Source organism: Lissotriton vulgaris, chromosome 4_1 (genome assembly GCF_964263255.1).
Source record: "Lissotriton vulgaris chromosome 4_1, aLisVul1.2, whole genome shotgun sequence".
Lineage (NCBI taxonomy): Eukaryota > Metazoa > Chordata > Amphibia > Caudata > Salamandridae > Lissotriton > Lissotriton vulgaris.
In genome coordinates, this window is record NC_141691.1 from 382,035,350 (window position 1) to 382,062,768 (window position 27,419).

The window sequence follows — 27,419 nt, forward strand, 5'->3', positions numbered from 1 at the left end:
TCAAGGTTGATCTGCATCTGAGTGAGTAGAATAGTTTGAAAAGATAGTGCAGGGGCACTTCAGGAGATGGGTTGTAAGCCACCTGAGGTGTCTAATGGTGCTACCTACCAGTGCATGGAAGCAACGGCATAGTCAAACTTGAGGAGGCCCCCCTTCATAGTACATGTAGGCCCCCCCCCACATTACAGGCCCAGTCTGAAGTTCTCAGTCCAGGGGTCTGCCGCTCTCAGTCCAGGAGTCTGCCAGTGCCAGAGGGGCCCCCAGAGCTCAGATCCCACCATGCATCGAAGGGGTGCCGGGGCTTTTGTTATGCCACTGATCCAGTCTAGTGCCTGTAGATATATTTAGAACGTGAAGAGTCTGTGGTTGTGTAGAGTATCCACCAGAAAGAAGGAAAGTTAAATAACGTGTTCTTGACTACATAGAATAGCGCTCTTCTTTGACATGTTTGGGGCAGTTTTTAATCTACAACCAATCAGGCCACAATCGTTTTTCTGGCACAACATTAAGAAATATATATTGCAGCCCACATGTTAACTTCCATGCCACTGGCACATTTCATGTGACATATTGCATTTTTACTGGAAAGTTAAATAAGCAGATTGGGTGTAACAAGATTTTTACGTTATGTTTACAGTGACAGAGCACACACACTATGACACTGAATGGCAGTGTCCCTCTTCAAAGTAGTAATGCTAACAAAACCTAATCCGAAAAGTGTGGAGAGTAGTCAAAAATATATAATTCACTGGTGTAATTAACGTTGTTGTTAATTTCAACTAGTTCAGTAGATCGGTTTTAACTTCACTATGAGACAAGATATAAAAATCACCCCTCGTTCTCTGTTTTTTCTTATCGCCTGCCAGTGCTTACGACAAGCTTATCCAGAAGAACTAGTTTTGGAGCCTTCATTACATTCTAATATCTAGCTTTAAAAGCAGTTCACATCTAGAGATTAACCCTATAAAGGTAACAGCGAACTCTGAATCTAATCTTGAACGTAGATAGCCACTGGTTACGCACCACTATATAGGCAGTCTAAATACCTGGGCCATTGGGGTCACACGCATGGGTGGGCACTATTCTGACATCATTTTCCAGATCACAACTCTTTTAATCTCTAATAAAATCTTTACTTTCTCACTTTTTTACTCTCTTCCCTTTATCCTTGGGTCAATGGGATCATTAAGAATATTAACTAGTATGTATGATGTATAAACTCGAGTAGGACTGACATCATGTAACCCTGACATTTCTCAACCCCCCTTTTTTCAGGTTTCATATCTATCGTACATGGCTACCTGATGAAGGCGTAAAGCTGAAACGCGTGTAGGAGCCCATTCCTAGCCATGGCATATATGAATGCCCCTGTTTATCCTATTTTTTTCAGATATAAAAGAGTAAAGCAATGTTGTGATCAAATTATAGTGTGTGTACAGAGAAAAGAACTGATAAAAGTTATATTTAACACACTGAGCTAATTGTTGTGATCTAACAGATTGATCATGCTTCATTTCTAACAATGTATATATTAAAGAACCACAATCTTTTGATGAAATTAGCGATGTTAGACCGACAAGTATGAGTGCACAAGTATGTCTGACATACATAGATTAGTATCTGTATAAAACACACAAGGTGATGGATATATCAATGAAGGTCTAATTCTGATTTTTTTAGAAATCAACTTGACCCTTTTATTATCTACCGTACATCAAAAGATGACATAAGAATAATCTATATATTTAACTATTAAAAATAATAATAAAAAGTGATTTTTTGATATAAAATATTGTTCGGGTGATTGCATTTGCTTTATTATTAAATTACCCGTCCACTAGTCAGTATGCTTCCTAAGTCTTTTTTCACAAATATTAACGTTGTTGTTTCATTCACTAAAACACAGAGCACAACACATAATATTTGGACTCAACTAAACAAACAACTTAAAGAAATGTGTAAAAATACAAATATTTTTATATGTTTACTTTAAAAAATACATACATTTGTTTCAAATATTTTCCAGAGTTTTCTGGAACCATACGCTTTTTTCTTTTTATTTACCAAATGTGAGATTGACTTGTTAAATGATTTGGTTTTTTATTCTTTCTGGCAACTTCAAGAACTTCAGAAACGTACAATTTTCATTTGCATAATGCATCATCTGATAGTCCTAAAAAATAGAACAAGAAAGAAAACGGACACGTTAAACTACTTTATCGCTCTTGGACTAACAACACATAAAACAAATTTGATCTGAAAATCTTTTGCTGATCATGTGCAGGACTGGGGTTAGTTCACCGCATTTTGCTAGGCGGAACTCTGCGAAGTGAAAAAAAACTCTGCGGAGTTTCGCATGTGCCTGAGTGCCACGTGAGTTACATTTCTGGTTGTCTCTAACACACTAGTTGAAGATATATGGATGTTCCAGTACACTTTTTCTAATAGATTGCATGTGAACTTCACTTTGCTATGTTAGTAACTTCTGTCAATGCTGCCTAAAATGTTGGTAATTGAGGCCTGCTCAAAGTTTCAATTGACTAACTTTTGAAGGTGCAGAATACAAAAAACTAGCTTGTGGTGAGTCAAATGAGAAGAGGGTGATATTGTGTTGAATTAGTTTGCTTTCTACCTAACAGGTGGAAACTTTTTATAGTTTTCTTTCTAGTCACTAAAAGGCTTTTAATAGAATTTGGGGGTGATTCTTGAGGGATGTGTTGGAAGGATGGGTATTCCCTTAAAATTTGTCACTGCACTTGGAAGTCTTTATGATGAACCTACGACCTCTGTTAATATGCACGGTAGAGAATTGGTGGAGCAAAATCGCCTTTTCTGCATGGTCATCCCTGATTTTTGCCTCTTTCTTGACCCTCTTTTTTTGGTATTAGATCTCTATTCCCAGTGTCACACCAAATAGTGCCACTGCGTGTGCTATGGTTATAAGATGGTAGTGATAAAATGGATGTCACCCAATTAGTCTATATAACTGTCCCATCAGACCATTGTAGAAGGTGCAGAAAATGTACTTATGGTGCACTGTATTACATTGTAAATGTATTTATATAGCGTTTACTGTCTCTGACTAGGCATTAAAGTACTTTCTGGTGAGCAGCATGCCTCTCAAAATCCTACGGTTAATGGCAAATCTAGTGGTTATTGATTAATGTTGACTATTAGCATTTCTGCTATGCTCTCAAAGAAATAGTTTCATGTGTTTGCTCCAGTTTGTATGTATTAGGTTAGAATTGTAGAAGTTTGGTGTGATCATTAGTGCAGTATAAGCGACTTAGTTATTGCAAATGGTTGTTATCATGAATAGAAAGGCTAGCAGAAACTAGTGGAAGTTAAAAGTCATATACAGGGAGCTGTGTGCATTCACAATACTGACATGTATGGCAGAAATACATGTCTGCCCGAAGCAAACTATGCTCTGGTTGCACTGCACTTCAGATGCACTACACTGATACATGCTTGGCTGGAAAAGTTACCAACTCATAGACAATAGCTTGCCTCTGAACAAATGTATGTGTACTGGTAATTACTTACCAGAGATTACATTTCTAGAAGTGGAAAGAAAAGCTGGCAGAAAAATGGGTAGCTTTAGCACTACCTCTTTTGAGTGCCGATGCTATGTACACCTTTTCTCATTCATCCTATTGACGGCTAGGCTCCAGTAATAGTATCGGTGGAAGAGACTCAGTTTTTTCTGTGTTAGGTTGAAGGAGAGCTCATCTTAATATATGCTAATGGATGCTAATAGGTGAGTGACTAAGGAGCAGAAGTCAAGCCTGACTGGTGGCAGCTCCATTCTGCCATCCTGAAACCAAGATCCTGGATAATTTTACAGTAAAGCAAAGAGGAGGTGAGGAGAGTGTGAGAAAATAGTGGGTTTTCATTGGCAAAATGTCTCTAATCACTGGACACACAGGATAAATCTGAGACCTCAACCATCCCCAGAACATTATTGAACCTAAGAACACTCCATCTGAAGAAATTCCTGCTGGAAGAAAACAACTCACTCCATTAGAGAGAGGAACACCAGTACATGAAATGATAATAAAACCGGGTTTGACAAGTCTTGGGGGTGGGTCCAGGGGATGATACTGCTGGTGGGGAGTGGTGGGCACTCCCTTCACGGCACATGGGGTGTTTGGCTAGCTGTCTCAGGCCGGCCGAACCCTTCATGTGCCGTGAAGCTCTCTCCGGCCTCAGCTGCATTACTGGGCTGCAGAGAGCAGGCAGAGAGCAGGCACATGCTTCCAATCTTCCTGGAAGCGCACGTTGCCAATTCCTAGGCCTATCCTGAAGCTGCACTCATGCAACAGCAGCTTCAGGTTTGCTGCAGGGCAGGATGGGAGCCTGTGCCCAGCCCAAAAGCAAGAAGCAGGAAAAGCCGATGCACTGGAGGTAGCGGCAGCAGCGTTAAGGTAAATATATTTGTACACAAAGCAAGCCTTCCTGCTGCGCTGCTGTGCGGCAAAATGATAGGGTAAGAATGTGCTGTATGTACAAGATGCGGCGCATCCCTGTTCTTCTACCCAACGTAGGCGCACTAATAGCAGCTGTGTAGCAGCACAGACACCTGGGCGTCATTTTGCCTGAGGTGAGGGGACTATTGTTTTTGTGCAGGAAAGGACACCTTCCTGCACAAAAACAGTCATTAAAGGCATTTTCATCTTTTTATGCCTGCTGCAGATTGCAGCATACATAGAAAGAGGAAAAAACGAGGAGAAATACAAGTATTTCTCCTCTTTGCACCTCCTTATGCCTCCCCTGGGGAGGCTGGAATTCTGACCCATTCCCAGGTTTACAAAATGTTGTAAACCTGGGAATGCCCCCTCACGCAGAGTTATACGTGAATATTTACAAGGCCATGAAAAGTCACACAGGGTGAATTTAAATCGCATTGTAAACATGGGGAATGTGCATCAATAAAAGTGATGCACCGGCGGCCCAATGGGCTTGTAAATACGCCCCTTAATTTATTGAGGCATCCTCCATACAGGTGCTACAACTGGCTGGACCTGTGCACATCTTCTACTGGTCAGGGCAACTGCTTTCCTCACAGGGTAGTCTAACTCCTCTTCTACCACAGGCCACAACACACCAAACTTCAGGAATTAAGGCTGGTCTCCAACCTAATGGACAAAGAGACACTAATCAGTGGTTCTGTCTCTTGCAATGTGTCTGCTTATGGTTGATATACAGACTTCTGGTCAGCGTGCCTGCTCCCCAGGTGCTGCGGAATCGCTCATAGGCAACTTGGACGCTGCCCAAAGTCCTCCAAGTGTATAGTAACTTTTTTTGTTTTACCCCTATTGTATTGTGTTTGTCTTTAACTTTTTTGTTCTGTTTTTGTATTGCTTTTTGCTGCCATTGTATTATTTCTGTTGCGGATGAATTCTCCTATTTTGCGCCGCTCCCACCGTTCTCTCCCGCTTTCCACCTCCTGCCATGCCCTTCCACCTCCCAGGACTACTTATGGAGGCTGCTGCACGGAGCCAGTGACCAGCTCCTCAACCTCTTGTCAGAGAATGTGCTCCCCTGCTGCGGCGAGAAATGCTCATTGGCAACTTGGACTCTGTCCAAAGTCCTCCAAGTGTCTCATAACATTTTTGTTTCACCCCTATTGTATTGTAATTTTCTGTAACTTAGTTATTCTGCTGGTATTGTTTTTTGCTGCCTCTGTATCGTTTATATTGCTGTTGGATAACCCTGGTTTGCTCTGCTCCAGCATTTTTTTTCTCATAGAGCCAATGGACTGCCATCCTCAACATCTCCTGCCCTCACACCTCAACCAACCAAGAATAGGCAGTCAAGAACTTCACCACCTGGATCACAGACTGTGCCAACAGAGTCACACCCAGCAAAACCACCGAGCTCAAGAGGTCCCCCAAGCAAGTTGGTATACTACAGAACTAAGAACCATGGAGCACATCTGCAAATGACTCAAAAGGAAATGGCCCACCAGCACGGAGCTCACAGACCAAGCAACATTCAAAACTGTCCTCACCCAAAACCACCAACGCCTGAAAAAAATGAAAGGAAGGGCCCTTGTTTAGTGCATTGAAGCAAGCTCCAACCACAGCAAGGAATTCTCCATCATCCTCAGAGAGTTCTCCCGCCCCATAGCTACTCAAAACATCAGCAGCACTTCACAGGAACACTGCAAACTCTCTAGTGGGCTTCTTCCACGACAAGTTCTCCTCCATCTATGAAACTTCGAACATCAACCCACTTTTATCCTTAGCCATTTCGCCCCCACAAATGAGGACCATCCACTCAGGAGAACCCACTGACCCCTGCTGCCACCACATCTTCATCTTCTGAAGTAAGACGATTAGCAGTGAGCTCACCACCATCTTCAATGCATCCATTTCCACTACCACCTTCTCTGAAGTAAAAAAGCACACCAAGGTCAAGCCCCTAATCAAGAACCCATCTACTGGCTCAACAAACTTAAGAACTATGGCCTCATTTCCCTGCTCCCCTTTCCTGCCAAAGTTCTTAAGAATGCCACCAACCACCAACCCACAGAACACCTGGAGTGCAACAGTCTTCTGTAGACACTCCCTAGTCTGGATTCTGTACCAACCACAGCAAAGAAATAGCACTGATTTCAGCCACAGACGACATCAGATACCTCCTTGACCAAGGAAAAGTGTCAGCCCTGATCCTCCTCGACCTGTCAGCAGCTGTCGACATTGTATCACATCACACTCAGCTCAAAAGACTTTACAACATAGAAATCCAAGGAGACGCCCTGAAGTGGATTGCCTCCTTCTTCACCGAAAGAACCCAGAGAATCCTCCTTCCTCCCTTCACCTCAGAAGCCAAGAACAACGTCTGCGGCATCCCTCAAGGTTGGTCTCTCAGCCCTACCCTGTTCAACACCAACACGACTTCCTTGGCCAACGTTGTCAGATCTCATGGACTGGACATCATATCCTATGCTGACAATACCCAGCTCATCCTCTCACTCTCAAAAGACCCCTTTGGCACCCTAACCACCTTCCACAGGTGCATGATGAGCATCACTGACTGGATGAAAGACAACTGCCTACAACTCAGCACAGACAGGACAGAAGTGCTTATCTTCAGGAATAACACCTTCCCATGGAACGACACCTGGAGGCCCCCTGAACTAGGACCTTCACCCACCCCGAACGACCATGCCCGCAATCTTGGTATCATTCTGGACAGTAAGCTCACCATGAAAAGACAGATCAACACAATCTCGCCCACCTGCTTCCTCACCCTTTGCATGCTCCTCATCTTCAAGTGGCTCCCCATTGACACTAGATGTACCATCACAAAAACCCCGCTCACCAGCTGACTGGACTACAGCAATACACTCTAAGCAGGAATAACCTTGCACCTTCTCATGAGAATGCAAACAATACTGAACACAGTGCCCAGACACATCACAGACCTTCCTAAATGGACCCACATCACCCCCCAACTCAAGAAGCTTGACTGGCTCCCCATTCAAAAGAGATGCCTATTCAAGATGTTAATCCACACCTTCAAAGCACTCCACAACCAGGGAGAAGCATACATCAAACACCGACTGATCTTCGACCTTCCCTCCAGACACCTGAACTATGCCTCCCTCTGCCTTGCCCATACACACCTCACATCCACCACAGCAACAGTGGAGGACGCTCCTTCTCCTACCTTGCAGCTAAATGATGGAACAACCTCCCACTTAACATACAGACCTTATCATCTCGGCTGGAAATACAGAAAAGGACTCAAGACCTGTCTGTTCAACTGAGTCCCCTGCAGAAGTACTCTCAGTGACTGAATAGCCTCACTGGTGATTAGCCGCACTATACAAATCCAGTTTGATTGATTGAGTGTATCTAAAAGATACACAATTTCCTCCTATGAGGGCCAGTAACTAATATTCTGTGGTGATCAGAATACAAAGCCTTTGCCAATCAAAGACCAGCTATGTTTAAGATTCAAAGTCTTCTCCCAATCAGGAAGAAGTGCATCTTCTTTCTTTGTGCATGATTTTTGTGGGCTTCAGGAGTAGGTTGTTCAAATTCTGACCAGGGTGGACTGGTCAAGGTGCTGACAGATGGAATGCTCCCCTGCTATCTTATAGCCATCAATATAGCAAGAGAGATTTGAAGCAGGTTTTAATCTAGGAGGGGAGACCTACAATGTACCAAGTCAGGGGATTAGAGACCCCTTCCCCACCCAACAGGATTTGGGTTTTGATGAGGCTTTCTGACCAAACACAACCTGCAAGGATAGATAGGTGTTTGATAAATAGAAAGCTAGGGTAAGGGTCTCTCTGTGAGATGCAGGGGACATGTCTACAAAGGGCCTAATATTGTACGTGTTGCTTGTGTGGATTAAGGTGAACATAGAGTATGTCTGATGTGCTTTACGTTTTGGAACAGTAACCCATTTCAGAGCTTTAGTGTGTGGATGGTGCTCAAGATAAAGGATGGCCTGAGCAGAGACATAATTTATTGGGAACATGTTTGGGTCCTTTGAAGGTCGAGGTCCCTAGGAAAGGAAGGGGAGAGAAAAGGGCATCTTGGAAGAGTAGGACCTGTTTCTAGCCCCTTCCAGCTAAATATTTCTGCAGAAGTGTTGTTGCAGACATTTGTTTAACAATTGAGTGGGAAAACATTTCCTTTTTTGTTTTGCCATTGTCCCATATTGCTAAAGGGAACAACCACATTTAAACCTTTTTTTTCTGTGTAACTTTCAGTGCGAGGCTTTACCCTGACCATTGTGTGTCTAATAAACAAATGTCAGGAGCTATTTAAATCAGCTCCACAGATGGAGTTTTCAAATCTGCAAAACTAGATTAAACACTGAGTAGAAACCCTGGGGCATATTACCAACAACTAGCGTTAATTTTTGTCTCTAACTTGTTTAGAGACAAAAATTATCGCCGCACATCGGCGATTTTTATCGCAGATAAACCTTGCTATTAGCAAGGTTTATCGCAAATGCGATAAAAAACGGCCGCAATGCATGAATATCGCTGAAAAGTCAGCGATATTCATGCATTATCGAGCAAATGCTCTTAGCCATGTTATCCACCTCCCATTGGATAACATGGCTAAGAACTGCTCAGGGCAGGTGTTAGCTTTTGGAGATATTCGCGCTTAGCGCGAATATCTCCAAAAGTTGGTAATAGGAGATAGCGATGTTAGCAACTGTTTCCAGTCACTAACATCTTGGCACGCCCACTTTGCATGTCATTAGTGATAAATATCACTGACATGCAAAGCGGGGCCCAAGATGGTCGCTATCTCCTATTAGCTGTCGCTAACTGGTGTTAGCGACAGCTTGGTAATAGGGAGATAATTTTATCTCCGCTTTCTTGGCTTTTAAAGCCAAAAAAGCCGAGATAAACCCCCTTGATAATATGCCCCCCTGTTTCTCAATGTCCAGTAAGCAAACCAACACAGAAGCGTGGAAGGGAATTATTTGTGTCCAGAACCATGATCTGTGATTGACAGTTGGGAATAAGATGATTGCTCATCTGCATTCCTCAGAAGAGCACTGCCTTGTAGGGTCTTCCGCCCAACTGCCCAGTGACTAAGGAGATGTGCTTGGGTTTTTGGCAGATCCCGCCCTTCCATCAGAAGGAGGCCTGATGTAGGAGCTGGATATGCCTACAGGAAAGAGGACAGTTTTCTGTAGAAAGGGTCCTGGAAGTATACCATTGGGAATATACTATCTAGAAAAGGAGAGCACAGCTGTGCAGGAAGGACAAAGAACTGTGACCAACAAGCATAGCACTCAGGATGGCCCAAGGTATTTGGTATTGGTGGCTGAAACCCATCACCAGAAATAACACTGGGAATGAGGTATAGGTGTTTACCACATGTGGTCTAACTCTTGTAAAATCCCTAGTTTGGTTGACCATGCCAGAGGGTACTGGGTCCAAAGGGCTGCTAGGCAACCATGGTAGACAAGGTGGGAGTGCGGACGAGCTGTGGCTCTCATGGTGGAACATTGGGTATAACTAGAGTTTTGCCTCGCTTTTGAGTGACAGTACATAGCAGTAGCATGCATTTGCTCAGCACTGTTCAGGTCTCCAGGTGAAAACCTCATGTTAATGGTTTTACACTGTTTAGGTCTACATGAACCTGTTTGTGGTTTGTTTGTGCAAACACTTGAAGTAAATGACAAAGTCAGTAGACCTTGTTTTAACAAATGTGAATGCATTGTCAAAGACAGTAGGTATTTCTTAGAGATTGTAATTACCATTACAAAGTCAATTGGCCTAACTGGATTGATCATGACGTTTGTATATTGCAGTAGGGCTAATTAAAGGAATTGCAAGCTGTATACCTTGGGGTGTGTGGTTATGCAGATTGTCTCTAGAGACTTGAAAGATAATGTCTGCACGCTTTATTTATCAGGTTAGTTTGCCCATGTGATACATTTTCAGAGTTGATACTTTGCACCATGCCTATTCTGTGAGCGGCCCTATTGGAGGGGCTGTGAATTAGTACTCCAGCTGAGAACTTCTTGAATATTTGCTTTACTGTTTGCCAATTGCATACTTGTTATACATTTATCAGGTTATATATAGCACTGTGCATTAAAGTACTATTCCTTTGCAAAAATAAAAGCACTAACTGGACAATGTTTTATTCAGTGCTATTATGTGCCATATTCGGTTATAATTTTCCAACCCACATCACCTTCATGAAGGAGTCACTTCATACTCTGAGAAGAAGGAGCAGTATCCACCCTCACTCATGATCGGTGTTCACCTTTGGTGGTGCCCTGTTTGGAAGTCAAAGCCCGGTTGAGTAAGAAATGTGGACAACTGTCATGGGCTTGCAGATTGTCAGGGTCCCTGGAGGACCCTGACAAACAAGACGACGTTTCTGACCACCAGAAACAAACAAGGCTGGACAGCACAACCTTTCCAAAACATGAAGAGGATGTTTGTTACAATTACAATAGCAAATATTTAAATTGGGAAGGGGCTTGTTTTATGTAATACCTGTTTTCACAGTGGTCTAAGGCAGCAAAACCATGGAGAATATGACATGGCAATTACAGGCGATCAATGGGTAGCTCATTTTAAACATCTGTATTGTAGATCGACTCCCAACGAAGGTGGAATTATTCCCATAGACGAGGCAATCAGTCCCTTGGCAGGCAAACAGCCCACCCCTTTACCATTATTGATAACCTTCAGTTATGAGGAAGTTATTAAAGGTATAAAGGATAGCTCGTCGGGCAAGGCACCGGACCCGGATGGTGTCCCTATAGATGCCTACAAGGCAGAAATAGCCTTATGGGCCCCAATGATAACTAACGTTTTAAACAAAGCGAATCAACAAGGTTTCATAACAACTTGGTCGATGCTATAGTCATACCCATCTACAAAAAGGGTAGGAGGAACGACCCGACCTGCTACCGGCCAATCTCTTTGTTGGACGCCCTGGCAAAGGTTGCAGGCCGTATCATCCTAAATAGAATACAAACCTGGGGGGAGGAAAAACAAATGTTCTCTAATTTACAGTATGGCTTTAGCTCAGGAAAAGGGACAACGGAACAATGCCTAAATTTGGCCCTTCTCATTGCTAAATACACTCATTCTAAGAGCGGGAACCTTTTTATTTCATTTATAGATTTAAGTTCTGCCTTTGACTGTGTAGATCACGAATTCCTATGGCTGACACCCAGCGACATGGGGATCGACAGTCATATTTTATTATACATTAAGGAACTTTACAGAGAGGCAGGTGCAAGGGTTAGGTATGGCCCCAGGGGGGAATGCTCAGATAAATTCCCCATAGAAAGGGGTGTTAGGCAGGGGTGCATTCTGGCACCCCTGTTATTCACCCTATATGTTAATTCAATCGGAGAATATCTCAGGAACTTTCAACACGACTATCCCACTATTAAAGGAACCCCCATCCCATTACTATTATACGCCGATGATGCGGCATTAATGTCACGGACCAGACTCGGGCTTCAAAGAACTGTAGACAAATGTAATACCTATATGAAGCTTCGCGGCCTGAGAATAAATACATCTAAAACCTTTACAATGGTCTGTGAAAAGGGTAGAAAAAGGGCACCCTGCCCAATTTTCCTGGACAACAAGAGAAATGAAAATACAGATACTTTCTCTTATTTAGGGGTACATTTTCATAGAGGGAGCTCTTGGCAAACAGCAGTTAATGCTAGGAAACTGGCATTTTTGCGCTCTATCGGTGCCTTGAGAAATGTTTCCACTAAATTTGGGGGGGGGACCCAGTTAAAGACTTAATTTATATTTACAAAAGCCAAGTGCGTTTCAACTGCTACCTACGGTGCTGCCATCTGGGGCATCGAACACGCACTGGGAATACAAAGTTGTGAAAACCAGTTCCTAGCCCATTTATTGGGGGGTATCTAAAACTACATCCTCGTACATGCTGCACATAGAAGCGGGCCTTTCCCATATAACAGACTCGATAAGGATTTCCCTGATTCTTCTTTGGCACAAGGTCTGGGTTACCCCAGAAACGTCACTAAATAGGGACTTAATATCTGACTGCCTATCGCTTGACGGGGTGTCCAAAATCAAATGGTTATGCTATGTAAGAAACATGTTTAGGGAGTTAGGCTATCCGGAATATTTTGCAAAACAAGTACGATGGAGAAGGTATCAAGAAGTCTAATCAAAAGGATGGCTCTGCACCACCTTGCTACTTCTAGGTGGAATGTAGAAAAAGAAAAACAAACCATCATTAGATATCTGCAAATCACCTCCCATGATGGGCTACAAAAATATCTAATACTAGTGAACAGTCCTTATGCCCGCTCGCTGCTTACTCGTTTTAGGCTAGGCTTCTTCTTTCGACTTGTTACATTCCCCCAACGTAACACCTGGTCCATGTCAATCTTGAATGTCCCTGCGATGATACTTCGTATCAATCTGATATTCACTGTGTCCTATTTTGTAAATTTTATCAGGCACCACGCAGGGCGTACCTATTACCCATTTTAAGGACATGGGGGATCCGAACCTGTAAGTTAGCTTTTTTAAAATTGCAACGGCTGGAAGAAGATAATGTTATACATGCACTGAACTGCTTCCTAAAACTTGCAGTAAAATTCCGTAATTCAATGAATTGATCCAAACATTTTTTTAACGTATTTTTTCTGGGTAATATTTATCATCTTGTTTTGGATATGCTTATTATATGTACGACGCTTTGTATTAATTGTTTTTAACCTGCGTGCTTTTATGATCTGTATTATTAAATCGAATAAAGCAAGTTTGAATCAAATCAACAGTGATCCTTTCATTGTCAAATGCAGGAAAGTGAATAACCATCCAGCTCTCTCTATGGGAAAGAGAATCATTATTGGACTAGATACAAAAGACTAGAAAGCCATTCTATTCTGTATCTGAAGCTGTTTGGCTTGACCTTTTTCACTCTTTATCTCGACTTTAGGAAGAGGTAATGTGAATGAAAGCATAGTAAGAGGTGATAATCAGAAAGGGAAATAAAGGATTTATGTAGAATGTAAAATTGCAGTATTGAATTATGAAAGCCAAGGGTTTTGTTCACAACGATTTTATGCGAAGTATGCAAGTCTAAACTCCTGGACCTTTAGGAGTAGGTCAGACTTGTTCACACCTATTCTCAGAAAAAAAATGTGAATCTGGCCCTACATGTGCGTTATGCTGTTCTTTAGGCATTGTACATATTACAGATATCTATTTATTCATTGCTCTCTGTCTTTTTCTTTTATTTGTGATACGTTAATGCTGCTGGTGGAATACTGGGCTTTGGGGAAGGTTCTGTGAGGTAATGACATTTAAAATGTGAAGGGGTGGTTGAGCCTTAGGGTTGTTCCCCCCCCAAACATTTGACCTTTACCCTCTACTTTTTGCTGGTATTCGTTTTTATTGGCTCTGGGACTCTGTACACTTTATCACTGCTAACCAGTGCTAATGTGTTTTTGCTCTCCCTTTAAACATTGTAAAATTGAGCTAACACCTGATTGGCATATTTAATTTAATTATTTTGTAGAGTGTTATACCATATACCTAGGCCTGTAAATAAATACTACTAGTGAGCTTGCATCACTTATTGTGCCACATAAATTAGCATCCCCTATCACATGTCCCAGGTCTGCCATTGCAACCTGAATGCAGTTTTAAAATGCCAATTCAACTTGACAATATTACCCTCTTGCAATGCCTTAAACGCCCATTTTATTACATATAAGTCACCCCTAAGGTAGGCCATAGGGTAGTAATTAAAAGGTTGGACATGTACTTTTAGGTTTGACATGTTCTGGTAGTGAAAAACTCTTAATTAGTTTCTCACTACTGTGAGGTTTGTCTCTCCCACGGGATAGCGTCGGGTTGCCTTATTACATTTAACACGAGTTAACTGTTGATTGTGAAGACGTAAGCATTTCACTTTAAGTTACAACTTTGAAAATGCCACTTTTAGAAAGTTGACCTTTTACTGCCCTATTTGGGGTTGGCAGCCTACTACTTGGTCACATGACTGGGTGTAGTTGACAGATGGACAAGTTTATTCCTACCAGACCGTGACACAATGGAGGGATTAAGCTGTGCTTTTATTTCACCAAAAAGACTTGTCAACCCTGCATTGTCCATTCAGATAGCCTGGAGCCAGGGCAAGGGAAGCATGAGATTTCAAGCTCTTGAAAGGGAATTCTCCAGAAACTTCTCAGCCTTCTAAGAAGGCAACATCTACTCTAAAACAACTATCTATACAAATAGACAAACACAGAAACATAATCACACAATTAGCTATTTAGGTAACATAATAGAGCTGAACAGGGAGAGTAAAATATGGATATGGCTACTAACCCCCATATAAGCAGTAAAATCATATCTTGGAATCTTAAGGGAATAGGAAATCGAAGGAAACAGCAGAGGGTTTGTGATTTTTTAAAGAAGTTTGAAGCTAGTATATACTTACTTCAGGAATTCCACATTGAGGAAAATGAGTGTAAGAAGGTCTTTGAGAAAAGGCATTGGGGAAAGGACATTTTATGCTCTAGGCAAAAGGGAACAAATAAAGGAGTAGCAATAATCATTAGAACAAACAGGAATATTAAAGTACAGAGGTGGGATACAGACCAGACAGGGAGATGGTTGGCAGCTGAGCTCTCAGTAGCAGGTACACTTTACAATGTTGCAGTCTAATATGGCCCTAATGAGGATAATGAAACTTTCTTGGTTAAACTCGAGAGGGTTTTAATTTCCAGTAGGGCACCTCTGATTTTAGGGGGAGACTTCAATCTTGTCTTAGACACTCAATTAGATCGTACCTCAAGAGCGAAATATACCTTGCCGAAGAAATCCCTCACTGCTCTTAAAAATATAATGAAAGAACATAATTTGTTGGATGCATGGAGAACCAAAAACGGTGATCTCAGAGAATACTCTTTCTATAGTAAAAAATACAAGCAATTTTCGAGAATTGATTTATTCTTGGTAGATCACCTTTTGGAACCAGTCCTGACCTCGGTTACTCACATCCCAGTAGGCCTTTCTGATCACTCAGTAGTACAACTCAACATTAACCTTTCAAATGCTACCATTGAACGCAGATGGACCCTGGATAGAACAATTCTCTTAGATGTCAATATTAAAGCTAAAATCAGAAATAGCATAAGGGATTATTTCTTATTTAACGTGGGCTCAGCACTAGAACAGACAGTTTGGGAATCATTTAAGGCTTTCCTTAGAGGTGTGTTGGGATCCCACATGAGATTAAAAAGAAAAGAGATTAAAGATACAGAAATTAAAGATCTTGATTCTATTAAAAAGAAAGAGCTGGAGCTTCAACACGCAGCTTTGGATGAAAGGGAGAGGATTCCATAACTAGAAAAAGAACTTTTTGAGCTACAGCTGAGTCTTAAAGCCAGAGCTGACAAACAGATTCACGACAGATGGGCAGTTAGCAAACTAAAAAACTTCGAATACGGAGAAAGATGTGGGGAACTTCTGGCGTGGAAAGCAAGAGCAGACAGGACCAGAAATAACATTGACACCTTGATCCAAAGGGCCTCTAGAAACCAGTTATTTAAGGAAGAAGAAATTAGGGAGGAAGCCAGAGGATTTATGGAAGAGCTATATCAAGAAAACATCAAGGTCGGCATAGAAGACTTAGAGAAGTGGTGGAACCAATGGGCATTACCCCAATTGAACGAAGAAGACAAGAGGTCCCTGTCAAAAGATATCACTGAGGGGGAAATAAGAGCTCAATTAAAGAAAATGAGGAGGAATAAGGCCCCAGGCCCTGATGGTCTGCCAACAGAGATCTATAAAGATTATGAGGATGAGATCACTCCACATTTATTGACTCTTTTTAATAACATCTATCAGCTAAAAGGGGATATCCCACCTTCCTGGTTTGAGGCCACCATCACCCTAATCGCAAAACCAAACAAAGATCCAAAGAATATAGAATCATATAGACCCATATCTCTTTTAAACTCGGACCTTAAAATATTTTCTGGAATTTTGGCCGAAAGACTATCTAAAGTTATTGAAACTGTTATTCACCCTGACCAAAGGGGCTTCATTCCAGGACGACAACTTAATGAGCTGACCTTTCAGGTTATAGGCGCAATAGACTATGCTGTAATTAAGGGATTGCCACTCACCATCGTGGCAATTGATGCCGCGAAGGCTTTTGACCAACTCAACTGGGTATTTCTGTGGGATACCCTAACAAGGTTTGGTTTTCCACCACCTTTTACTCAGGCTGTTAAAAACCTTTACGGACATCCACGAGCGAAGGTTTTAGTTAACGGGGCCTTGTCAGACTGGTTCAAGATATCGAGAGGGACGAGGCAGAGCCTTTTGTTACGGTGATTAGATCTGACCCAACAATTTCTCCTTTTAATATGGGTGGGCTGGAACTTAAAACTGCGTTATACGCTGATGACCTGTTGTTATATACTACCAACCCATTAGAAGCGATCCCAAAGTTATTCACTCTTGCAGAAGAATATGGAGCAGTCTCAGGATACGGCATCAACAAAAATAAAACAGACATAATGAACTGGAATAGTCCTATCCCCATTCCTGATGTTAAGATTAAGATTAGATACTTAGGTATACATATTACTCGAGATCTACTAGACATACCTAAAGTGTCTTGGCAGGTCGTGGTGAAAGATATAACTAAACTCCTTCAAAGATGGTCTAATCTTCCTCTTAGTATTTATGGAAGAGTTAATTTAATTAAAATGGTAGTATTACCAAAAGTGACATTCTTATTTAACAGTATTCCGCTAACATTCCACAATAAAGATATTTCAAACCTTCAGGGGAAAATAAGTTCATTTATTTGGGCATCTAAGTCTCCAAGAATTGCATGGAAGAAGTTAAGGAGAGGGCTAAAAATAGGAGGATTGGCTCTCCCTGATTTGCTTACTTACTGTTATGCTTTTCACTTAAAAAAATTTAGACTCCTGGCCAATAAACTAGACACATCATCTCATGGTCGTTTGTTTCAAGCTCTATTATCTGACTTACCTCAGGGCTTCGAATTTTTCTTGTTTAAATTCGGCGCCCAAAAATTTTACAAAAAAGTCTGCCTCAAAATTTTACTAACAGCCCTAAAAGTTTGGCAAACAGCATGTAAAATATGGAAGATTCCATATTATAATTTTTCGGCACCAATCTGGGACTCCCCCGGAACACCAGAATGTTTATTAGATAGACTCTCATCCCCCCTGAGGGAGGCGGGTTTAAATCGCTGGGGAGATCTCCGGGTGAATCAAGAACTAATAGACTGGGCATCCTTATCCAATATAACAGGAGGATCTCTAGCTAGGTTTAAATACTATCAGTTATCATCATGGTGGGGGAGCCAAAACTGGATGTCAGAAACTGAAGGCTGTGACTTTTTAGACCTAGCAAACAGACAAGTAGGTTGGAAGGGTGAGGTCTCAGCGTGGTATAATGCACTAATTAGGGCAAATGATAGTCAAGAGGCAGAGATTTCGAAACTCTGGGGAGACATATTAGGAGAAGATCCGGAGAAACAATTGGAGGTATGGTTAGATTCATTTGCAATCTCTCAAAAAACAATAAAACCCGCTAATCTTAGACGAAACCATCTTTTCACGGCACACAGGGTATACTGGACCCCCTCCAAGCTCTCAAAAATATCTGGAGCACTACATGTATGCCCCAGATGTAAACATGCAGAGGCAGATGATATACATATTTTTGTAGAATGTAGTGAGATTAAAAACTACTGGTTATCGGTCTGCACTTTCTTGGGGGAGGTACTGGTTAGAACAATTACGGGTAGCCCTAGATTGATTTTTATGGGCCTGTTAGAAGAATATGATTTGACAGATAATATCACTCAGTTTATATTTTATGTGATTGTCATCACCAGAAGAGAGATATGCAAAGAATGGAAATCCCCAACCCCTCCTAGGTTTGCAGACTGTTTAAAGAACATCATGGCTATCAGTAAAACAGATCTCCAATGTGGTGGAGAGGAGGCGGAAAAGATCTGGGCACCGTTGCTTAAATGGTCGGACAGTTAGACACTAAACGTCCAATGATTAAGCCAGGGGTTTGTGGTCTGGTCCTCCCCAGGACAAGGTATAGGAACATCGAACAGGGGAGTTGGACTAGTAGAAAACCCACCTCTGGGAGACTTCTCGAAGGCCATACAAATAACAAAATATTCCAGGGCGCATAGTAAGGTTTTTGTGTTGGCAGAGTTGAGAGTTTCCATCTGGAGTCATTCTATCTGGTGGCAAATATGAGGACAAAAAAAAAAAAGAAAAAAAAAAAAAGAAGGCAACATGTATAAAAACAAGCAGTGGTAAACGCATTAGGTTTCGCCTATGTGATTAATTATAAGCTTTTTTATTGTTGTAAGTTGTAGCTTGGTGAGCAGTAGTCCAATATAAGTTACTGAACTTCTGTTAAAGTGTTATGATTTGCTTATTAAGAAAGGCAATACGTTGTGCTGGACACAATGAGTCTGGAATGGCCAACATGTTGGCAGGGGCAGCTACCACATGGTGATCTGCTGTCCTCAGCAGGCCACCAACTCTGTGATTGTAGCCCATTCCCAATGAGTTGCAATTTCCGCCCTGCCTCATGAATATTGATGAGGCAGGTCATTAGCAACCCTATTGGAAATCTCTAAATGTGTCTGAGATACATTAGGACATTCCACTTTGCGAGTCGCAAATTGCAAGTCGCAAAAAATCACAATCTGTGAACTGCAAAACAGAATGGTCATGCATCTGGCTCCTGATGTAGAAATGGAAATCAGCACTGATCCGTTTACATAGAAATAATTCTGCTTAACTGCCATGTTACGTCCCTGCCGACCCATAACACCACCTACCCCAGACCATTTTTAGCCTTGCTGGGACTCCATGAGGAGGCTATTGAGTCCTACGGCACAGTGAGCTATAGAACCCATGGCTGGTAATGGCAGCAACATGGCTGCATCCAGTCCATCCAGGCAGGAGCACTTCTCTAAGGTGCTTTGACAATCTGTCAGTAGAGAAGGATAGCCAATGCAGAGAAAACCGAACCAAGGTTCAGAGCCCTGAAAATGTTTGCTATGTAAATCATGCAACACATTTCAGGCAAAATAACATAAATTTGCTTAAAATTTAGGAAGTGTGTATTTTTATAACATGTGAAGCTTTGACATTAGAATGTCACATTATAGCACTGCGACATACTTACGAAAAGTAATACTTTTTGAAGAATTAGTGCACTAAAAGTCAAGGCAGTTGTCAACTTACTGTTAACCCTGCAGTTCCTGCTTATTATAAACTAACATTATGTCTATTAATTTAAGCACAAAAGATTTTTGTACACCAAGTATTCTGAACTCGCATATTTGAAAGTGCTTTCATGAATAATGAATTCAAAATTATGGAAATTATGCTACACGAAGTAAAATACTAGCTTTCATAATATGGCCTAACAAAGAGTATTTAAACTGCTGTACTCAAGGGCAGGTGGGCAGTGTCTAAGCATTCCTCTGTGGTAGTTTTGAAATCTCTTTTTCTGCCAATAACACGGGGTAGACAACAGATGCCATGTCATGCCAGATATAAAATGGGAAATTCGCTTTTGATACTGGATCGAAAATATACGTTTTTTTTACTGTTTGTAAAATAGAGGGTCCCCAACTTCCTTATAACATTATATGCGTGGTGTATACAGTTGGTTGTGAGCACACATGACACATATATGACTTGCTTTCATATTGCGGTCAGGAGACCCTGCACACAGAATTGCCTCTACCTCGGAAGCCGACAGACAATGGAATAGGTCAAATTAATTAAATAAATAACACCTATTCCGTCGTCTGTGGACATCCCCTTCTCCCCCATCGCCTCACAGCAACCTGAACTGGCTCTCGCTGAAAACAAATACTGATAAGTGATGCCAGTTGGCCACTTGGCCTGGGGGTGGCCCTGAAGTCAAGTTGTTTGTGAGGCCTGTGCCCCACACTCACTCCTGTGACACTTCCTCAGATGTTTGGTGGCAGCCCATTAAACAGCTGCTGCCTAAGGCTGCAGGCAATGGGAAAGTGCCAGAACCTTCTAGAACTCAGCACACTCTGCCCGTCCTGCAGCACCCCTGTGCAAAAGCTGAAGCAAACCCAGTGTATGATCAGGCGCGCAAAGCCCATTGGGCTGAAAGGGCTTCAGCCCCCGCACCCCCCTCCACTTTGTGTGGCAGCCCGGGCTGGGGCTGCTTCCTGAGCACAAACACAGTCGCACCTGAGTACTTCACAGGTCTTTAAAAGACCGTTTACTTGCTAATGAGGCTTTGTTGTTTTTTCACCCCTTCTTGAGCCCCTGAATCTCCACTCTGGCTATCACTGGAAGAATTAATTCTTCACAATAATACTTCAATTGCAATTGGTAACTAAGCACATAATACAGTGGTGTCCAGGGGGAGACCAAACCATATATTAAGAAAATGGAATCTGAACTGTAGCCAAAGTCCAGACTTGGATTAGGAGACTCAGAGGAGCTGAAGACACAAGGAATGACCCAAAGTAAGTACCCAGGAACTCCATGGAGGCTACGTGCAGAGTGAAAACAGTTGCTTGCTTAATAAAAGTCAACAGAAAAAGTTGCATTGCTGTTTTTTAAAAAAAAGGTCCCTTCCCAGTGGACCCTGAAGAAACCCCATGGAATACAGAAAGTTGGAGAGTCACCCCACCTGAGGATATCCGAGGAACCAGAATACCTACACAAGGGTAGAAGGATGCATAGGTGTGAAGTGAATTCAAAAACTGCCTTAGGCCACAATGGAGGACTTCATGAAAGATGCCGCTGGAGAAGACTGTGCAAGAGTCTGGGGGAATCCAAGGGTGGAGTCTTGAAGTGAAGAACCTGCGCGGCACCGGAAAGGATTGATTGCCTTGCCTGCACTTTACTCGTAAGGTCAGCCACAGCCAGGCCGGTGAAGGATGGCACTATTACCTTTTAAACTGCACCATATTTTGTACCATATTTTAGTCAAACAGATTTTAAACTGCACCGTCTCTTGTTGAATCTGAATTGTTGAACAGTTAAAATCTGCACAGTTGTACCATATTTTAGTTAAACAGATTTTAAATTGCACCATCTCTTGTTGAATCTGAATTGTTGAACAGTTAAAATCTGCACCGTTGTACCATTTTTAGTTAAACAGATTTTAAACTGCACCATCTGTTGTTGAATCTGAATTGTTGAACAGTTAAAATCTGCATCTTTATTATTGTCACTACTTGCATAAACAGTTTAAAAGCACCATATATCTTGTCATAATTTGCTAAAAGTTACCAAAAACGGACAAAATTGTAATCACTTACCCGAAGGGCGAGGAAACAGGACACTAACAAGCACTAACTGAGATAGAGGGACCTCTCACTTGCCTTAAATGCAAATGGATAAGCGATGATGTTCAGCCAACTCCAACTAAGACAGCAACCAAGCGCAAACCTAATAACTAAGCCCTAACTCATATCTATTTTAACTCCATATCACTCCCAAAACACAGTATTGAGGTATGGGTAACCCTAAAGGGGCTAAACCCAGATTTGGCATTCGTTACGGAAACATGGCTCGATGACAACAACACGCCTGACATTGTCACTGCCCTACCACCACATTACAAAATTCTAAAACAGAATAGGAAAGGTAAGAAAGGTGGAAGCACAGCTATTTTATATAAAAAAGACCTCTTCTGCATTACCAACACCACCACTCAAGTAGATACGCTTGAAATCCTAGACTTCTCAGTATTTGACAGGGAACATCAGTACAAACCTAATTTCTCAACTTCTCCCCCTTAGCCTAAAACAGAATCATTTTTTAATCATTGGAGACTTAAATCTACATTACGAAAACATCTCAAACCCTGGGGTCAAACATCTGAATGACAATTTGGCAATATTACAACACACCCAGTTAATCTCTGAACCAACTCATATATCCGGACACACCCTGGACCTATTGTTCACTAACATAAAAGACACTAAAATTATTGAGATAAAACCATTGACCTGGACAGATCATGCTTTGATCTCCTTTTCAATCAGCCTCCCAAACAAGCACTCAAGAATTGAACCACCATATCAGACATGTAAAAGAGCCTGGAATTTAGTCACTCAGGAGTCATTTTCCAACCATTTTACTCATTATGAACACCTTACACAGCACCATAAATCCATATTGCACCTACAACAAGAAATAGAAAAATCATTAAGTCAATGCGCCCACCAAAGGTGTTGGCAACACAGCTAATAAATGCAGCTCAGAAAAATGGCACACACCAGACCTAAAGTCACAAAAAAAGAAATGCAGATCTCTCGAGCATAATTGGAGGCTTTCCAAAAATAGCAATGATAGATAAAACTATCTAGCAATCTAAGAACTTACCATGCAGCAGCAGCACTGAAAAAGGCAAAAACGAACTATTACACAAAAAGAATCGAAGATAATTGCAGTTCCACTAAAGAATTATCCAAGGTCGTACAAGAACTCTCCAATCCCACTAACCGGATGCAAACTATGGAATCCACGACAGAGAACTGTGAATTGATCAATAAATTCTTTACAGATAAAGTGTCAAAAATGTACACGTCCTTCGACAACGCATCTGACTAAATCGACATTGTTTGGTAAAATCTAGCACCCAACCCCCTGGCCCAAGCCCAACAAGACGCTCTAACTCCATTCACAGAAGAAGAGGTAGCTAAAGCAATGTCTGAGGTCAAAGCAGGATCACCATTGGATCCCTGCCCACACTATATATTTTCACAACTAGGGTCTTTTTTATGCCCTTATGTCACCAAAATTTTTAACGAATCCCTAGAATCAGCCTGTTTCCCAGACTTATGGAAGAAAACAGTGGTTTTCCCATTATTAAAAAAATCAGGCCTAAAAATTTATGACCCAGCGAACTACAGTTCCATATCCCAGTTGCCATACCTTTCCAAGGTTTTGGAACGCTTAGTAAACAAACAATTGACTACCTTCCTAGAGACTGATGACTTACTTGACCCTTCACAGATGGGTTTCAGGACTAATACCAGTACTAAAGCCACCCTATTAGCCATATCCGACAACATCAGATCACTTATTGATGAGGGAAAAGCCATAGCTATGATTCTATTAGATCTCAGTGCAGCCTTCGACACTGTCTCCCACTTTCATCTACTTCGAATTCTGCACAAAAAAGGGATCTGTCATAAAGCCCTAGCTTGGTTTACATCATTCTTAAAAGACCAAACACAAAAAATACAAATGGAATCTTGCTCTTCAAATCCAAAAGACGTTAAGTATGAGGTTCCCCACGGAGCCACACTTAGCCCCACCCTCTTTAATGCTTATGTCTCATCTCTTGCAGACATCAGCAGGAAATGGGGATTTGAAATCTCCTCATATGCTGACGACACACAATTGGTGATTCTCCTCACAAAAATCGGCCGACAAATACCAATACTAAGAATAACCTTATAAACTGCCTATCAGAACTCGCAGGTTGGATGTCTAAACACTGCCTAAAATTAAACGCTGATAAATCGGAGGTCTTGATCTTTGGGGGAGTCCGTACAGTCTGGGACAACAGCTGGTAGCCCCAGGCCTTGGGCACCACCCCTGTACCTAAGCAGTTTGAAAGAAATCATGGCATCATCTTCGACGATGCCCTATCCATGCAAAAACAAGTCCACACGTTCTGCAGAAAAGGTTTCGCATCCATAAAACTTCTCAGAAGACTTTTTCCTTGGATTCCCTTAAAATACAGACTTTGGTGACTCAAGCTCTGTTTTTAAGCAGGCTGGACTACGGAAATGCTCTTTATGTGGGCATGGCCGATTATTTGTTCACCCGCCTTCAAATGGTTCAGAACGCCACTGCTGAGTTAATTTGCAATAAAAAGAAATTCAGCTCAGCTACCAGCTGCCTAAAAGAGCTTCACTGGCTACCAGTAAGACAGAGAACTAATTTCAAGATCCTCTGTTTTGCACACAAAACATTGCATAAAACAGGCCCTTACATTCTACGACATAGGCTAGAATTCCATGCTCCTTCACAGAACTTAAGATCAAGCTATCAGGCCCCAGTCAACCGTACATACAAGGCTAGAATGGGTGACATATCTTTCTGTAAAGCAGTAGCGGCCCTATGGAACAATCTCCTACTCGATCTACGCCTTACAGAGGACCACGTAATCTTTAGGAAGAAACTGAAAACCATTCTCTTTCCTAGATACTGATGCTATCAATCAAACTATAGGTCAAGAGTAAGCCGCTCAGCACATGCATTCTTTCCTAGCGCTGTGATGTCCCTCGGGATGATTGATGCGCTTTACAAGTACCATAAATACAAATAAATACAAAGGGCCCCATTAAGATGGTGGGCAGGTTTTGCCCGCCCGCCATCCTATCGGAAATCGGGACCGCCCGCCCTAAGGGCGGGGGTCCTGCACGCACCATTAGGATGTGCCCGCCACTGTGGCGGGCACATCCTGTATTTTTTAGTATTGTGGTGGGCGGAGCTCTGTGCTCCGCCCACCACAATACTAAAAATGTTTTGCAGCCTTTACATAATCAAAGCGGCAGGCACCGCGCGGTGCCTACCGCTTTGATTATGTAAATGTAGGGGGGTACCACAGGTACCCCCCGTGTGCCACCCCCCTTTGGCCTTCACTCTGGGGGCCCACAGGGGGCCCCCAGAGTGAACACCGCATGCCTTTCCGTGGCGGCCACGGAAAGGCATTGAAAAATGCCTATTGTAATATTGCGGGCGGTGTCTGACAGACACCGCCTGCATGTTACTCGTTTTCCGCCCGGCCGCAAGGCGAGTGGGGCGGAAAAGTGGCGGGCGGTGTTGTGCTCTGCCGTGGTCCCCCCCCGCCATTCTAATATGGCGGGGGGGGAATACAGGGAAGGATGGCGGGCGGATTGCCCCCGCCAGGCTGGCGTTGGCTACCGCCAGCCTGGCGGGGGCAATCCGCCCGCCATCCTAATGGGCCCCATAGTGACTATGTCACTTGGAGGTGACTGAGAGGCACGGAAAAGCAATGCCCACCGATGACGGATGGTTCAGAAGAGTTGATGGTGACCTTGATGCTGCAGCTGTGAGGACCAGACAATGCTCCAGAAGACCAGGATCCATGCACTAGCTGTCCTACGTTGAAAAACCAGGGGGTTGGTGTCCAGTGGGAGCACAAACAAGCCACGGCAGCTGCAACAGGCGTAGAAAGCAAAGAAGAAGCAATATTGGGACCAACAAAGTCCAAGGAACTCACCACAAGCCGGAGAGTCAGAGCATGCCCTGAGCAACCAGGGGAGCCCACTGATGCAGGAGAAGACCCTCAAGAGGACCCACAGGCCGAAGGCCAGAAAGTCAGAAGAGGACCTATAGCAGCTCACCAAAAAGGAAGGCACATAGTGTAGAAGATGCAGTGAAGACGCTATACTTGGTAGGAAGAAATACTAGAGGTTGGAGCTTCTTGTAGCCTGAAGATCTGAGGAGTGTAGAGCCAAGAAGCCTTGGCAACGGCAAGTGGATGCAGTGCACAGGAGTTTGGTCCTAGTGGTTCAGAGGAGGCATACTGGCCTCAAAATTGCAGAAAGAACAGGTCATGCCTTGACAGTTGCAGAATAAACACAAGTCCATGGGGTGTCATGAGCAGCAGATCGGTCACCTTTGTTGTGGTGCCTAGAGATGCAGGGGAGTGACTCCTTCACTCCAAGGGAGATTACTTTGGGTGGCCTTGATGCCCACAGGTCTGTTGATGATCGTGGAAGAAGCATAGACAACAAAGAAGACTTGCAGAACAGCGAGGCCAGGAGCAGCAGTTTTCCTTGATGCAATCTCTGTTCCAGGGGAAGTCCAGAGAAGTCCAATAGTTCAGACGGTCAAAGAGTTATGTGGTTTCAGGCTTGAGTCTTGTCTCAAAACAAATCTGAAGAGCTACCCACAGGTAAGCCCTTAAGTACCCTAGGGAAAGGTTTGGAATAAGTCAGGGGTCCCTTCGAGAAGAATAGATGTCCTTTGTCCAGTTTCACGCCACAGCGGGAGCCAAGGACTCCCATAATTGGTCCCAACTGGAGTATGCAAGGAGGGCACCAAATATGCCCTTCAAAGGAGTCTAGTGGTGCTGGCAAGTGACCCCACCCTTGCCCAATACATTAAGTCCAGTCTGGTAGGTGGTCACACCTCCCTGCGAAAGGCAACCAATTGTACTACCTTCCCCTGCTCGAGCTTGTCTCATCCGCAGGAGGTCGTATCTGTGGCCAGCAGCAGCACTGCTTGCTGTCAACCCTGAAAGTCTTTAACTAGGAGTACAGGGGGGTACCCTAAGGGAGCCCCCCCAACACTGGAATTGGTGTTGGGGTATGATTCAAACATATTTGATACCATGCATCTTGACTGGATTCGATGCAGCCACTTTGCAGTTAGACAGTTAGACATCTCGTAATGACTGATGTCCACTATATATATATATATTAAAATGGCAGACCATACTTATAAAGCCTGGGCAATCAACTCAGGGTTTGTAGGGGTGTCCTGCTCATGTAGGGACACCCTCACACTTATAATCAAGACCCTGCCATCAGGACTGAAAGGCCTGCCAGAGGGGTGACTTATAGGTTTTAAGTGCAGTGATCTCAGATATGAGAAAACGTATATCTGTTGTGAGGGGTGCTATCACCATCTCACACCGGCAGTAATGGCAGGCCTGTAGTCGTAGTTTGAGTGGTCTCTCATGGGTGGGACAAATACATGCCGAAGCCCATGGGAGGCCCCTGGTGTACTCATGCCCTTGGCACCTTAGTACCATATACTAGGGACTTACAAGAGTACACCAGTAGTCAAATGTGGATGTACAAAAGTACTTACTATGGTCAATTTAGGGAGGAAGCACA

General features: G+C 42.8%; 1 protein-coding gene across 1 annotated transcript in view; it reads right to left on the reverse strand.

Moving 5' to 3' along the window:
• Positions 1 to 2,083: 2,083 nt before the first annotated feature.
• LOC147718778 (SH3 domain-binding glutamic acid-rich-like protein 3) overlaps positions 2,084 to 27,419 on the reverse strand; it is a 45,953-nt gene continuing 20,617 nt past the window's right edge. The window contains exon 3 of the mRNA XM_086966780.1: positions 2,084 to 2,173. Coding sequence (XP_086822906.1) covers positions 2,084 to 2,173 — 90 coding nt within the window. The remainder of the gene's footprint in view (positions 2,174 to 27,419) is intronic.